The sequence below is a fragment of the Acanthisitta chloris genome, unplaced genomic scaffold (genome assembly GCF_000695815.1).
Source record: "Acanthisitta chloris isolate BGI_N310 unplaced genomic scaffold, ASM69581v1 scaffold3271, whole genome shotgun sequence".
NCBI lineage: Eukaryota > Metazoa > Chordata > Aves > Passeriformes > Acanthisittidae > Acanthisitta > Acanthisitta chloris.
The window spans coordinates 90,500-106,315 of NW_008654190.1; the positions used below are offsets into that span (position 1 = coordinate 90,500).

At 40.8% G+C, this 15,816-nt stretch overlaps 1 protein-coding gene across 1 annotated transcript in view; it reads right to left on the reverse strand.

Annotated features, from left to right (window-relative positions):
• The window catches only part of MMRN2 (multimerin 2), a 20,069-nt gene extending 8,096 nt beyond the window's left edge, over nucleotides 1-11,973 (reverse strand). The window contains exons 1-2 of the mRNA XM_009083378.1: nucleotides 11,690-11,973; nucleotides 1,149-1,271 (exon numbers count right to left, since the gene is read on the reverse strand). Coding sequence (XP_009081626.1) covers nucleotides 1,149-1,271; nucleotides 11,690-11,973 — 407 coding nt within the window. The remainder of the gene's footprint in view (nucleotides 1-1,148; nucleotides 1,272-11,689) is intronic.
• Between the last annotated feature and the right edge of the window lie 3,843 nt (nucleotides 11,974-15,816).

Below are 15,816 nucleotides of genomic sequence, written 5' to 3' on the forward strand. Positions count from 1 at the left end.
CCAGGTGTGTTGTACATCACTAATGCAGAATGCAGCAAAGAAATATGTCATAATCTGTCTTGCTGCAACTTAGTAAAACATATAGACAGTCCACAAAAATTTTTTCCACCAACATAAGATTGTTTTTTAGGATTACTCTTTACAACAGGAGGTGTGTGCACATTCTCACGTGCAGTCAGAGTAAAACTGCTCTTCAGTGAGCAGAGATCCAGTGCTCTGCCTCATGCTTTAGTGTTCTGCCAAATATACTGGCACTGGTCTGACACAAGTATGAGAAATGTCACAGATGGCAAATGTATGTAACTATCAGAAACACAACTGTAATATTTGTCATAATATTGTCCTTTGCAATCAGGTTTGGACTGATCCTAAAGTTCTGGAAGATTCTGATGTGTTGTAGAGAAAGTTTTATTTTTGAACAAGTATTCCAAATTATCACTGGTACCAAGGAAGATAAAAATTTACTAGAATCTACACAAGAAATAATGACAAAACTATTTTTGTTGTTTGGAGAAACAGAAATGAATTGTATTAGCAACTAAAAAAGGCATTTTTGCAGCCAAATAACTACATAGATGTGAGGATGATTGCTGGCTAATTTGGCCTACAAAAGCTGGAGCCTCTTGCAGCGACTTTGGATGCTTTAGCTACGAGTGCACACACTGCATAGGACTTCCCAATTGCCAGGAAAACTTTCCAAATCCTCACTGCACCCAGGGGCTCCCCAGCGACTGCAGGTCTGGATGATGATAAAGCATAAGGACAATTGGTGATGTGTCTTTATCACTGCTATTTCCTGTGTGTAGCAACACTTAGGTGCATTACCTTTCTTATTATCTTCGTTGTTTGAGCTGTTTGTATTAGGGCTTTGTTAACTAACCTTATATGTAAATATATTATTCCTTTTTCTATTATCTTAAAACACCAATAGTAAAATAAGCCTATTCTTTTCATTGGTATCTGTGTTATTTCTGCTGCCCCTGTCAATTGGCAGAACAGTATCGTGACCTGAGAATTCTGAAAAAGATATGGTCTCTGTAATTTTTCTGAACACGTGAGAAGATGTGCAAAAACAACTATTGAAAACAACATTTAAATACTTCAGAGAAAGTTCTGGTTTGTTCAGTCATTTCACATAGGATACTTACATGATCTTCTGGCAGTCTGGGTTTCCATTTAGACAGGGCTGTTGGGAGTTGACAATGTACTTTTCCTTCATGCAGGCTTCTATGTATGTTACCAGCCTGGACTGCATGAAGGAACACCAGTTCCTAGTGGAAGAAAGACATGGGAAAAGAGTTTGAAGTAGCTCTTTTTAAGTATTTGGTTGTAACAGTGCCAAGGAAGAGTAAAATGCAGCAGGGCCTTCTATTTATTCTCTTTTTTTCCCAGCTGTATGATGAGGAAAATGGAAAATGCTTCCCAGCTTCTCCCTCCACTCCCAGGTCATTTGTTTTGATTTGAGATGCTTATCTGAGCTTGTTACCAATGGGTTGATTGTCTGAACTTTGATGCATTAGTTCCATTTCCAGTCCTTTCATTTAGCAGGAGAAATTTCCAACCCATGATAACCTGCAGGTTAATGCCACTTTAAATGTCAAATTGCCTTTCTGGGCATGTTGCCATTTCAGATGCCTAATGACTGACTCATCAGGTTGAGGCAGACTGCTTTATTCCAACACCAACTCCATTAATAATCAATGTTTTCCCAAGTATTACTTCTTCAAGATAAGATAGTAAGTGATTGGATTTTATTAATTAGGCTAGCTTTGAAGTAATTTCTCCCATCACCTACAGGAAAATAATACTGGAAAAATGAGGGTTGTTTTCTAGGGGTTTAGTTTTATGCTTCCAGCGAGGACAAGTGAGTTTTAATAGTCTGATTAATTTTCCAAGTCAGAATTATAGAGGCAGCTATTAATCCCAGTGTAGGGGAGCCTCTTCCTTTTCAAGAATTGAAAGTCAAGGCTTGGTAGTGTACTGTTGGCTGAAGTTTGATGGTTAAAATCCAAGACCAGAAGGGACAGGAAGTGAGGAGTAATAACTATAATGGAAACAGTTGAACTTCAGGCAGTATATTTTTAAATGGGAATACAGGAACCAAATCTCCGACAATCAGCATATATGGAAAAAGTTTACCCCTCTGAGGGAGTTGCTGAAACAATGAGGAACCAAGTCCCACACAAAAGCAGAAGCTGCAACCACAGCAGCCAAGAAACCAGGAGAAGGGGAGGAAGCTGCAAAGAAACGTCAGGATGGAAGGGCAGACAGCCCAGGCTAGCTGGGAACAGTTCACCAGGCTTGCTGGGACATAGCCTGTCTTGCTCTCCTGTTTCTTAAGGAAAATGTGATCGAGATTTCAGCAAACACTCATGCAAGCCAAACACTTCATCTCTTAGAAGCAAGGGCAGGAATCTGGCAAAGCCTGCAATGCTGGGAAAGCTGATTAGGAAAGGAGGCTGCTGGCTTTGTTGTGATTTCAAGGCAAGACAACTTGTTTGATGAGCTGTCGTTTCAAGGTCTTTGCAAGTGACTGAGGGAATTTTTGGACCTGTGATCAATGGGAGTTTTGTTTCGTATGGGACTGAACCAGAAGACAAATCCTCAAATCCTAACTCGAGTGTTACTCTCCCAGAGGCAAACCCTCTGCTTGTGTCAGTAAAAGCCAGCAGATGAGCACACATGCTCTGGAGACATCTGCCTCCAAGGTGTGCCTAAGTCTGCCAGGCTTTGTGGGGCTGCATCCTGCTTGGTAATCAGTGTAAGTTAAATAACTCTGAAACAGAGAACTCATTTGTGTTGGTTTTGGGCTGTCCTCTCTCATGTGCTTGGCAAGGCTTCATTGGGGGAGGCTTTCCCCCCTTCAAATCCTCTCTCCTTTTCTCCTGGGGAATAAAGGTGCCCAGGCACTGTTGCTAGAGCTTGCTGGTATTGTTGCTAGGTGCAGGATTCCTGGCTCTGCCTACACGATGCCTGCCAGATCCAGCCAGGAGTCTGCATTCAGTGTGGAAACCTCTTTCTAAAAGAGGTTTCTTTAGCTTTAAGGGTTTGTTCTTTCCGAATGAAAACAATCCACACCCTATGAATCATCATTTGGGTTGATTTTTTTTTTTCCCCACTATATGCAGCTCCCAAACAAGTCCCTAGAGGAATGTAAGCCATACAGATCCAAGCCAAATGTTCACGTGCCTCAACATGTGTGAGCAAGAACGAGGCACTGTGTGACTGCACTGCATGTATAAATGTGCACACACGTAATAGAAAACACAAGGATTCCTTTTCAAAATGTGTGAATGTGTTGGAGGTACCTGGTGGGCTTTCCACTTGTGGAAAGGGGTTATGTTATATCAGAAATTGAATCAGTGTTTGATCCTGACTTGATGCCTGCTTTGGACAGGTATTAGCAGTATGCAGAATGAATAGCATGGGGAAAAAGGGAATTTGATACACTCTCAATAAAAAACTTCCTTTAATACTGGTCACATGTCTTTATGTCCAATTTTCTTTACTATCTGTTCGCTAGTTCTCTCTCACTTGATCTTAAAAGCTTAATTGTGGAGCTGAATGGCTACATAATACCACATTTTGGTTTTAATCACAAAAAAACCTTTAGAGGTTTTGAGGTCCATAAAGCTTATCAAAATTTATTCTTTCATCAAATAAGTAAATAAGGCATATCTTTCCCATCTGTAATGAGCTGCAGTATAGATACCTGAGCCCAAAGATAAACTTTTATTGCAGTATTTTTTGCACATCTTGTCAAATGCTTCCTTTAAGGAAACTTGCTATCTGTGACTAAAAATAGTCCTCAGCTGTATTAACCTTGAAAGAAAACAAGTCATTCTTTAATGTTAAGTGCAACGATGTCAAAGACTGAGAAAGGCTTGATCTGAAGTTCAGTGAGGCTAGCAGGACTTCTGCTGGCACCAAAGGCTCTCAATCAGGCTATGAAGTTTCAAAGAGCTGCTCCTTCACAAATAGCACTTTTTTTCTTGAGCTGGTTTCTGGAACACAGCAGCTTTGTGTTCTGCCGCTGCATTTTTTCCTCCTCTTTGTAACTATGTCACTTCATTCACTGAATATATAACCAACTTAACACCCTCTGCTTTTATTTTCTTTAATACAGTTTCCTTTTGATGCAAGCTTCTGCTGCCAAGGAGAGAGAGGAACAGAAAGAAGCTGCTCATGTGAGGATAGCAGAAGAGCTTTCCCTCCAGTCTGTCGAGTGGTAAAGTTTATCACAATGCTGCAAGTTAGAGCAATGCTTGAGGGAACCCTAGCAACTTCAGGGCTGCAGATGTTTCATTTGTTCAGTGGCTTTCCCTGTTTTACATTCCAAGCAAATTTATTCTTTCTTTTCCTTTTTTTTTTTTTTTTTTTTTTTTGAGCAAGAAAAGAAGTATTTGAATACTTTTCTTTGCTATAGTGAGTGGTTTTCTCCTAGGCTACATTCTGTTTATGAATTAATCTCATTGAATAGAGTCTTCACATGCATCTGTCCACTTTTGCCTTATTTTGAAGCAAGTGTATTCTTTTGTTTGAGGCTAAATATATCTGATGACAAAGCATTCCATATTTAAATAAGATTCAACTCAAGCTCTTTTTATTTGAACCTCTAAAGTCTTTAAACTAAAAACTGATCTCAAAATTATTTTTTCTTTATGTTGGATAATACTTCTGCTTTTACTGAAAGATAGTAAAATACAGGCAGTTCTTTCTCTGATTCTAGGATTTGGCTCAGCCACCTTATATCATAACAAACAAACCCCACAGCCCTAGGAGATAAAGGCTGGTCTGCAGTCATTAGCACTCTGCTCAGAAGAATATGGGGTAGTCTCTTCTCTTCATACACTGACAATTCCAGCATGCCAGTGAGTGGGAGCAATGCTCCATGGCTCAGCTAGGTACTTGCATATTTTATTTTTATTAATTACATGTTCTCTTGATTGGCACTGCAATGCCTAATTTTAGATGTTTCCTAGATCAGTGGAATTTCTGCCTGAACAAAAGCTTCAGGACTCAGGATGTTGTTAGTTTGTTTTTTTTATAAGTTTTGTTATTCCATTGGCTGTGCGAGTAGAACTGAGTTGTCCTTCACACATCAGTTTCCTCAGATTTCTATTCTCATGGAAGCCAGTTCCTATAATTACTTTGAAAAATCCTGTCCAGCCATTCCTGTGTCTACCAGACTGACAGAGCCCGAAATGTTTCAGGCCAGTAACACTTTCCCAGCAGCACAAAAGGCACCAGATAAGCAATTATTGCTGCTTAAATGTGCTACAAGATGAAAATAGAGGACCATGTTATTCCACTTTATGCAAGTGATTTTCCATTGACTTTTACAGAGTAATTCTGGATTTATGCCAGTTGAAGTGGAATAGAAGAATGAGGTTTTAGCTGTGGAATAATCCATGTCTGGTTTTTCCCTCAATGTAAAGTTCTCATTGACAAGGAAAAGCAGAGGTGAAGTACCAAATATAAATTAATCTAAACTAAGTCTGTGCATGTCAGTATTAAGACAGACATACCTTTTTATTTGTTATGGAATGCAGAGGGTGTTCAGCTGTTAGGAAAGGTGATGGCTCTCCAAAGCAGTGAGCCACTGGGTTTTTAATTAGCAGACAGCAAGTGATGACTGGTGGTCCATCAATGTAGTCTCCAGCTCTTCCCAAGCAACCAGCAGCCCTATATTAGAATCAGCAGCAACTCTCATGTTTCTCTGTCTTTCCCTTAGGATGGGTCTCTACTTTAGGCAGGGTCTGGGATCTTCCTGTGACTCCTCTCCTGAATCACCCTGGTTTTTACTGAGGTGAGAACAGACTGACTGATTTGCAGTTCAACTTAACAAACTGGGCTTAGGAGTGACAATGGTAGTTCCAAACATGTGGATTTCCACACAGTGCTGGAAATCTTCCAGAACCCTGAGTAATGCTGGTTGAATGCTACTTTTATTCCAACACTAGTGCCAGTTAATCTGTTATCAGATGGGATAGTCTTGTCCTGCAGAATGTCCTAAAAACTTAGTGCAGAGAAGACTCTCAGAGCAAATTCAGTCCTGAACCTGGAGCCTCACTGGGAGCAAGAATTTAAGAGACAGCAGGTTTGGCTTGAGCCAAATCCAACCACAGTACAAGCTACATCAGAGAAATAAATGCAAGAGGTTTTTCCACTTCACAAAGCACCCACAGCTGTTACCTCATATTATCCTCCCTGCTACAGAAGCTCTCCAGCCTGTTTGGAGGGCAGCTTACATTTGGATTTGATACTTTGGTTCCTGTAGACTCAAGTTCACCCCTAGTATAGCCTGATCATTCCTTTGTTAGACCTTGCCTGGAAGCAGGAATTGCAGCCAGTAGCAGCCTACTAGCACAGCTGTGCTGATGCCAGTGAGTAAAAAATGTGCAGGAAGACAAACTTCCCAGGTGGCACACACAGGGTGCAGGCAGTGTGCACCAAGGTTTGCCCAGATCATGTTTTGGACCTGAGTGTAGTTTTGTTCAAGGCTGGCCACTGGTCACTCATTCAAGGGGTACTGACCCACCCAGGCAGGAAGGTGTTAGATCCAGGTGGTGGTAGTGCTGGTGGTGGTCCTGTGGCTGTGCTGAAACAAGAGATCCCTTGCTATCTGCTCAAGGAATGAATTGCTGCAACTTGCAGTAATCAGGTGTGAAATCAATCAACCCTTTGGGCACAGAAGGCTCTAACTCCTGTAACACATGCATTGTGTCATTGGCATCAAACAGGCTAATGGGGAGCTATTCCACCTGCAGCTGGGCAGCTCAATGACCAACTGATACTGGAGAATTTCCTGAAGTCCCAAAAGGAGCCAAGTGCCTAACTTTGGTAGGAAACCATTGCTTCTCTTAATGTACTTGGCAATGCAAAAGCTATTGTTGTGTACTCAATGGCTGTTCCAATACTTTGCAGGATGTTGTGGGCTGAAGATCACATTTAGTTGCATTTCATCCTAACTGTTGTATTTTAAGCATATGTTGTATGCCCCTTTGGTGGGAAATGTCAGTGCCCCATAAGCTTGCTATGAAAGTCCCTGTCTTATTTGGAAGAAATAGATGAATCAGTGTGAAACTAGTCTTCATTAAATCAATGGACTCCTCCTGTAAAAGCAGGCAAATAATAATAAGCTATTAAGATTGAACATTGTTCTGACTTTCCTTAGAATAGCATGATTTGGGTTTTCTCTGCTTGTCTAGACTTCAGAGGATAGTTCTATATTTTGACATTCTGGGTAATCACAAAATGAGGCTTGCTTCTTTGTGACCTCTCAATGCCAGATGAGAGGAAGAGATGTGTGTTTCAGTGAGATAACAACATACCTGGTTGACATCTGGAAACCCTCTTCTAATCAAGGACCACTTCACAGAATTGTGTGTTCAAACCTCAAAATATGTTAATGCAATTAAGGGCTTACTTATGCTGAAGATTCTGCCTTTCCTATTTATAGACCAGATGGTGGGGTTTGGGGATATTTTCATTTTGTTTTTCCAGTTTTTTTGAGATATATTGTAAGAAAAATCCAAGAGATGACAGGCTGAGTGTGTGTTTGTGGATTAAAGAGAAAGAAGGAAAAACAAACCACCTACCCAGCTGCAGGGCAAATCCAAAAGAGAGGCCTCTTAGTAATGATTACACTTTGGAAAGACAGAGAAGTTCTGTGAGACATTGTCACAGATGGGGAAAACAGCTGTAGTTGCTTTGCTCCTTCCCATTTCATCACCACAGTCCATTTCTCCCTTACTGGCTGAGCCATGCATTTGGGAACTGGCTCTGTCAGTATGGTTACTGAGGGGGAAGGTTAAAAATAACCTCTGCTTTTCCTCAGATTATTTTTAACCTGGAATGCTTAAGCAATCTGGTTTACAGTGTTACTTGACAGACAGGTCAGGCCAATTGAGGGTACAGGCAGCTTTGGGCTGTGCTGTCAGGGCTAGCACGTGCTAGGATTGCACCTTTTGCATGCTTCATTTCTCTTGAGGTTTTTTAATGAAATATGAACACTGAGTGCATGAAATCTGAGTTGTGAGCCTGACTGTTCGTGGTGTTGCAGGCACATGGATCAGAAGGATTCCTCTCAGTGCTGAGGAAAGACAGGAGCACTAATGGTGCTTCAGTGCATTGCTTGATTTGAGAATCTGCTTGCAGGGAGAGAAAACAAGCCCTTCTGAGTGTAATTACAGTAGAGGCCTTTCCATGGATCATGGCAAGGGGATAGAGAAGATGGCATGCTCTTCCCAGGACCAGGGAACTTTCCTTTCAAAGGCTGAGTCACCACGTTCCCAGCCCACACTCAGCTGCACAGAGAGGGATGTGTGTGCCCAGTTCTCTCTGCCCCAGGCTGAATTGTACAGCCTAAGGGAGGGCACATGGCTGTATCCTTACAGCTCTCCTCCAGCATCAGCTCCCCTGAGGTCAGCTCAGCATCATGCCTTGCTCAAGCATGTGTCATTACCAAGTATGTGGAGGAAGCAGCTTTAAAGAAGGAAAAATCTCCCAAGTGGCTTGTCAGTTTACAATGAGTGTTCAGAAACTATTGGGAGTGTCACCCACATAGCAGTTGTCAGGATAACAGTAGTGGTGCATTGTCTCATTGGTGTATTTATTATTCTTCTCAATATTACTTGATCAGACAACAGTTGAATTGGTCACACCTTGTGGTAAGAATTAGAGTAGGTGATAAGCTAATGCAAGCTCTGATTTTTACTGGATCAGTTTTAGAACTTCCACATAGCTGGTCATGTCCTGGGCAGATTTTCAATCCTCAGTTTAGCTGCTTGTATGCAGCAGTTTGGGTGTATGGGGATTCATTTACCTTAGCAATAGAATAAAATATCTAAAGTCAAACCAATCGGCTCAAATGAGACACAGCTGCTGGGGAGAAAAGCAGAATAAAAAGGTGAATTCCTTTGAAAAATTGGCTTCTTTTGATAGCACTGGATTTGTATGAAACATATGCAAACACTTTTCTCCATTTCTCCTCCTCGCTCAGGTACAAGCCACAGCTGAGATACTAAATTGTCCCCTAGTTCTTCATCTAAAGCGTAGTTGAAACAAGAGGATTATTATCCACACATACCTCTTTTTTTAAAAAGTCACCTAAAGGCCAGTGACTTCTAACTGATTTTTATATTTTGAAATTCTTACATGAATAATCTTGTTATTCTGAGAGGAATTAATTAGCAAAATAACGTATCCAAGCATTTGACTGGGATCTAATGAGTCATTTCATCTTACATGTTGAGACAGAAACAAGAGGATCCTGTCTGACTAATACCTTGGATACATTAGTCTTGATGGTGTCAATTATTCAGGTAATTGCAATAAGAAAAATAACATTATACATTTTTTAAAAATGTAAGAATATTTTATAACAACCACTATCCCTAATACATAAGGAAAATAATAAGACATTAGAAAAAAACTTTTGTTTTTAATAATCAGAGTCAAAACTTTGTTACTTTGTCCCAGAGACAAAGTTCCCATAAATTTAGTTTGTTTGTTTCCCAGTTCTGAAAAGAAGGTATATTTTTATTTCTAAACCAAACCAAGAAGTAAGACATAATTTTGATAGAAAATTATTCTGCACCACCCTGGCCTTCTTTCGGCACATTTTTTTGCACATTTTTATGGTATGTCTTTATCTCCCCATATCTCTTAATTCCTGTTTAACTCCCAAAGCTTTTCTTGCTCTCCCCTTTAGAGACACAAACCCAGTTCCTGAGGTTTTATTTCTAGGGAATGTGTCACACTTGTAGGGAGGAAATACCAGATTCATGACAACATCTTGTCTATGCTTAGCAGGGTACAGCAGCCACCAGCACCTGATATGCATTTGATGACTTCAGGCTCTGAAGGTACCTTGCTTCAACCACTTGCAAAGACTTTTAGGATTTGGAGTGTGTTTCCCAGGGGAACTGCATTGTCCCTTCTTATTTGCACTCTCTCTGCTCACCTTTTGACATAATTCCTCTCAAAGTTTCTAATTTCTTTCGTAAGACCTACCAGCTGCCTGGGCTTGTGTGCACTGTAAATGTGATAGCTCTACAAAAGAACAAATACCTTAAAGCTGCTGTCAGGCTAGATTTGGATTGCCTGTAGTCACCAACATACTTTATAATTGGGTAGAATGTTATGATTTGACTCATTATGCAACTATCTCCATATAAGAAGGAAGTATTTCTCTCCTTGGGAGGAAATTAGGATGAGTCATAGCTGGGGCTGAACTGAATTAGACAAGCTGGTACCAAACAGTTGGATAGCAAAGGAAGAAATCCTGATTAGGACAGTATGTTACAGCATCTTGCTGACCTATAATGCACCTTTTTACACCACTGAATTTTCTTAGTACTTAGAGTTTTCAGAATGCCTTTGACATTTTAACCAGCAATGAAATGATTACCACCTCACAGTGTAACTTGCAAGCCCAGAGTAGCACTTAGGCTTTGTTTCCTTCCTCTGACAGCATCTGAGATGCATTAACCAGGACTTGGTTAAATAACAGCACATCATTATTGAACATTACCCATTGGGAAACTGAAAGTGAATGCTTACAGGCTTTAGAAAGTGACTTGGGGTTATTGGTGGGGGTACAGATTTGTGGGAAGCTGCAGCATGAAGGACAGCAGGGTTTTAATACACTCACCATGTTACATGAAGAAGGGAGCCCTTAATTTTACATGTAGAAGAGATTAGAAACACGATTTCATACTTTAGTTAGCATGAAAGGGAAGCATGACATGAACAGAACTTTATAGTCTCTTTCCAGCTCTCTTTTTTCCTTTTCTCAAGAGCATTTAAAGGGAAAAATACCAGGGCATCCTAAAGCACTGATCTGTGAACAGCACTCAGTGTGCTGCTGTTTCAGCTCTCCTGAACAGGGCTCTGCAATACCCATCCATCAGGGCTATAAAAGATTCATTCACTGTCCTGCTTGGTTTGAATCTATTTTAAACATTTAGAGACCTAGTTACATGCCCTGTAAAACTTCACAAATCATAGGGTTTGGGAATGTTTGTAGTGAAGTACATGCCTTTTCCACTCAGGATGGCTATTCTTCAGCTACAGATTACCACGAGAAGCATTTCAGTGGCATGAAAACCTTCTGGGAAGGGGTGTGTGTAGTCATTTCCATGCCTATTTATTATTCCTTACTTTGTTATATTTACTCCTCACTATTTTTTATTTTGCTAACATCCTGCCATTCTCTTTCCTGCTCTGTTTCCAAGGCCCAAGTCTGCAGGCAGGCACATTCTGCTGATGGGCAAAGGTTGCCGTGATCAGCAAAAATAATCAGCACTGGTTTGTGATAAGAGAAAGTCAGTAAATCAGCTTCCTCTAGTTCTGCTTTGCCAGAAGTAGCATTCTGTTTTATGGTGCTGCAGCAGAACTGGAAGGCTGCACATCCACCAGGTGTGTCCAGACCCCTAACTCCATTCTGCTCTCTCAGAATACACAGGTCCCATCTGTGGTTTCATCCTCCACAGGTAATTCAGCTTTCTGTTTGTGTAGCTAAAACATTGAAACCCCTCCCATTTGGATGGAGATTGACCCCTAAAATCTAATACCTTTTAATGAGAAACTTTTCTTGAAAATGGTCCTATATCAAGAGGATATAAAGGTATGGGAAAGGATTACTCTATCATTACGTGTAAGACAGACACATTGGGGTACTTACCCATTTCGGGACTGTGGGCTCACAGCTTCAAAATCCCCTCTCTCTTCCTGGTGTGAGTAGATCACACTTGAAGGGTAATCTTGATTATCCTCCTTGAGCCCTTCTGCCTCCCAATAACCTTCTTCCTTGTGTGATAGAGGAGTCCTCTGAGGGTAGGCAGAGGTGTCATAAATTCGTTGCTTTGAGCTGTGCACTGGACCATCATGATGCCGATGATGGGCTGAGTGTTCAACTAGGTTTGCCAATCCTATTGTATTACAGACAAGCAAAAGCTTCACTAGCATCCTGGGTTTTTTTCTCACCCAGTTACACCTGTCTCTTGTTCTTTTCTCTGCAGCTCAGCCTGAATTACTTCAGAAATGCCCTCGCAATATTCTTTAACTGGAAAGTTGGAAGAAGGAAGGCAAAAAAAAAAAAAATTATAACAAAGAGCGGAAAGAGCTTTCGACCCTCCCAGCTACTGTGGAAACGTCCGTGGCTATTGAACAATGTGAGCCTGGTTCCTGTGTGGGGCTCAGACGTCTCTGACAGGAGGGGAAAAAAGGTGGTAGGGATATAGCTTATTCAAGGAACTTCTGAGCTCGGCTGCCTTCTAAACTTATCTGTGAACAGGAACTCAGCTTTTATCAACTGCCTTCTCCCTCAGGCACAGGAAAAGGATGTTAGCTTAAAGGAAAGGAAGAGAAAAGAAAGGAAAGAAAATATTGAGTGGTGTAGCAGATTCATTATGATGCCAGAAAATGTCAGACCTGCTTGCTCCAGTGCTGCACATGGAGGTTTTTTTATACAATTTAAAGGCTGAAATACTTTGGCTTTAATAGCAGAATATTCATGGTATGTAGAACAAATTATGGACATTGAGGGACTCTGAGGAAATACACAGTGAAAAAGAGTTTACAGACATCCATTTTTGTGTGGCCTTTGCAAAGCAGCTCTGTAAATCACACTCTGATTCCATCAAAGTGGAAGATTTTCATGAAATTGTCCTTCAGAGAGGTCAGGGTAACTGAGCATTTTTAAGAATTTCTGTTTGGGTTCTGAATCTCAGGCCTATTTTTGTGGATGTGTGCATTTTTACTTAGTGTTACACAAAAACCCCACTTGGCAAGAGCTGCAGTCAAGAGCTACCTCCATCACCACATCCTAACAACAAATTAATAGAAAGGCTGTGGAGGTTGGATGTACTTTTATTGCCTTTTTTCTCTACTTGATGGTGCTGCTTTTAGTTTTGTTGCTTTCCTAAACTGTATTTCTTTTGTTTGTTGTCTTGCAGGGTGATGTATTCTGGCATTTTTAAGAATAACAGGAGAGAAAATGATGCTCCACTGCCAAAACAAGTGGGAATGCTAGTGCAGGACTGCTAGATCGTCTCTTGTTTTGAATGATGAGATGTGCAGCCCAAAGTTCAGAATGTCTTGCAGAGCATTAAATGTAAAGCTTTTATGGATTCATTCCAATACCAGCTGAAAATAGAGGACGAAATCTCTCCAGGATTTTGGAAGGCCTTGTTATTAAAGGCTGTGAATTTTCATCTCCTTAGCACTGGTTGGATCTGCACCCCACTCCTTCTGACTGACCCTATTTTATGCTTAATGGAAGAACCTCTAGGTTTCTTTAGAAACACAGAAATGCCCTGACTGGCACTGCTGTGCCAGAGCAATTAAGCACTAGGATGGTGACAGTGGCACATGGGGCCAGGCAAAGAGAGATTTTGATAATTTTAAGGGCAAAATCTGTTCTTGCTGTAGCAGTTAATTCTCCAGGAAGATGAAATCACAAAGTCTGGACTGAAGACGGAAAAAAATTAGCAACTTCCTTCTGTTCCTTCCTGCTGCTTTTATTTCAGAATTGTGTGCATCCTGCTATAATACATGTCCATGTGTGGGTATTTCATGTGCCATGTTTCACATACAAATGTGCCTCTTATAAGTAACTGGATGTGACCTAAGCATTATGTTTGTTTACGTAATAAGACCATTATCAGGAAGGAACTGAAACAAACATGAGATAAAACAAACAACAGGCTTATAATCTGAACTGCCGTGAGATCCTGGCTTGCAGAAAAGTGATTTTGTGCTACAGATATTGAAGTTGTTCCACCTGTAATGTACTTCCAAACCCTTTGGACTTGTCTTTCAATATATACCTTTCCACTTACTCTTAACTCATCCATTAAATCGTTACTCTTCATGGATGTGATACCACCCAAGAGGTGGGGCAATGTTTCTCTGCCATCCTCCTGGCTCATCCTACTGCTGCTCCTTCAAGTGCCAGAACCCATTCTCTGTGCCTTTGTCCTGGTGCTGCCCTATGAGTGCAGCAGGCACAGATTGTTCAGCCTTTTGCAAGTTAATAATTCAGCATGAGTTTTTGGTAGCAGTTATGAAAGATGCTAAAATATGAAGTGTGCTGGGGGCTGACAGCTCTTTTCTTGTGATAGGCATAGCATAGCCATAAACATATGGAAGGCTTCAATTATTCCAAGTATCTTCCTTACTGAACACTAGTTAAGGTTTTTGCTTAATAGCCATTCTGACTTGGGATGTTGAGGTTATACCGTTGGTCCCTAACATTAGATTTGTTGACAGACTGAGCTGTAAATTTTCTTGCTTTTACATCTGTAGAGGAACAGGCATGAAGTGTGTACCTGCTTAATAATGAGATACACTATAAGTTTGTCCTTTTTTTTTTTTCAGCTGGTGCCTCAGCATGGAACCAGGGGAAACAGACATACAAGGTCATTTGCTGTAACAATTTGCTCATGGCTTTTTTAGGTCAACCTCTTCTAGGAGGTCCTTTCTAGATGAGAAAGGCAACTAGGCAGCAACTAATATCAATGGCTATCTAGTCACTTTTTAGTTGCCTTAGTTTAGTGTTGGTGTACCTTACAAAGCTGGGTACCACTGCTGGAATGAGAGAAATGGGGGAGATAAATTAAATTTAAAACATAGTATGGGAAATTACTTGAAAATAAGTGTTACTCCAAAAGCATACTTGAAACCCTAACAATGTGATAGTAATAGTGCTGTGGAGATGTTTGGAGCTGCCCTGATACTTCTCAGAAGTTTCTAGCAGTTCTCAGCTAGTCAAAGATGTTGTCCCTCCACTCTTGGTCCAGTCATTAGTGACTTTTTTTTTTCTTATGCCCTTATTCATGAAAATACATTTCCCCAAGTATTTCTGGGTAGTACTCCCTTAAAATGTTCAAACTAGTCTTCAGACTCCAAACTAGTCCTTCAAGAGTTGATATTGCCAGTTACAACTGATTGATCAGTATGCCCTGGGATATTGCTGGTAACTGTCAGAACTGCTCTTGCCTTGCCTGGTAATTATAACCATTTCCATTAAACACAGCTCTTAACCCCCTCTGATGTTGCCCACCACGAGAATTCAGTGTCCTGTGTGCAATTCCATAATCGAGTTATCAAATGCCAGCACTGTCCTCTGGATAATCTGCTTAAGATGCAAAATCTCATCTTGGCCCCTTTCTGTTTGTTTGGAGCTGGAGTCCTGCAGCTCTGGGAGGTGAGTGACCACACAGTAAACTGTGCCAAACAATATGTTTGATAAATGGCTTCTACGATAAATGACTGGTACGTACTTGGAAAGCAAATGCATTGGCTATTCCAGTCAGTGGGTCTCTGGAGAAAGAGCCCCTAGAAATTTAATTTTCAATGAATAGATTCAGGTCATTTTATTTGTTTCTTTTGTGTCTTTTTATGTCTTTTGCTGTCTATTCTGTAACGCTCTTAATTATGGACTTATATTATGAATCTGTGCATTTAAAAGGAAAAAAAAACCCACCAAACTTGGAAAAATGTTTAAAAAGCCAAGAAATCTGGAATCATTTTAATAAATGTTGCTTTAGATTCATATAGCCCAGCTCCAATCTCTGAAGCAGACTGAATAACTGAAAGGATTTTGTGTCTGGGAAGATGAGTAGGACAGTTTTGTTGATAGCTGCACAGCAAGGGGATAACTTCTCATCAGGCACTGGGTTTTAGATCTGGAAAATGCTGTCTCATTCCTTGCCTGCTGCTGGCTGTGTGCTTGTGTGTGTGCAGCTGCTCTGGGGATGGGGAACATGGGCAGAGGAGTGTTGGGAGGGAGGCTGCTGGGCTAGGGAG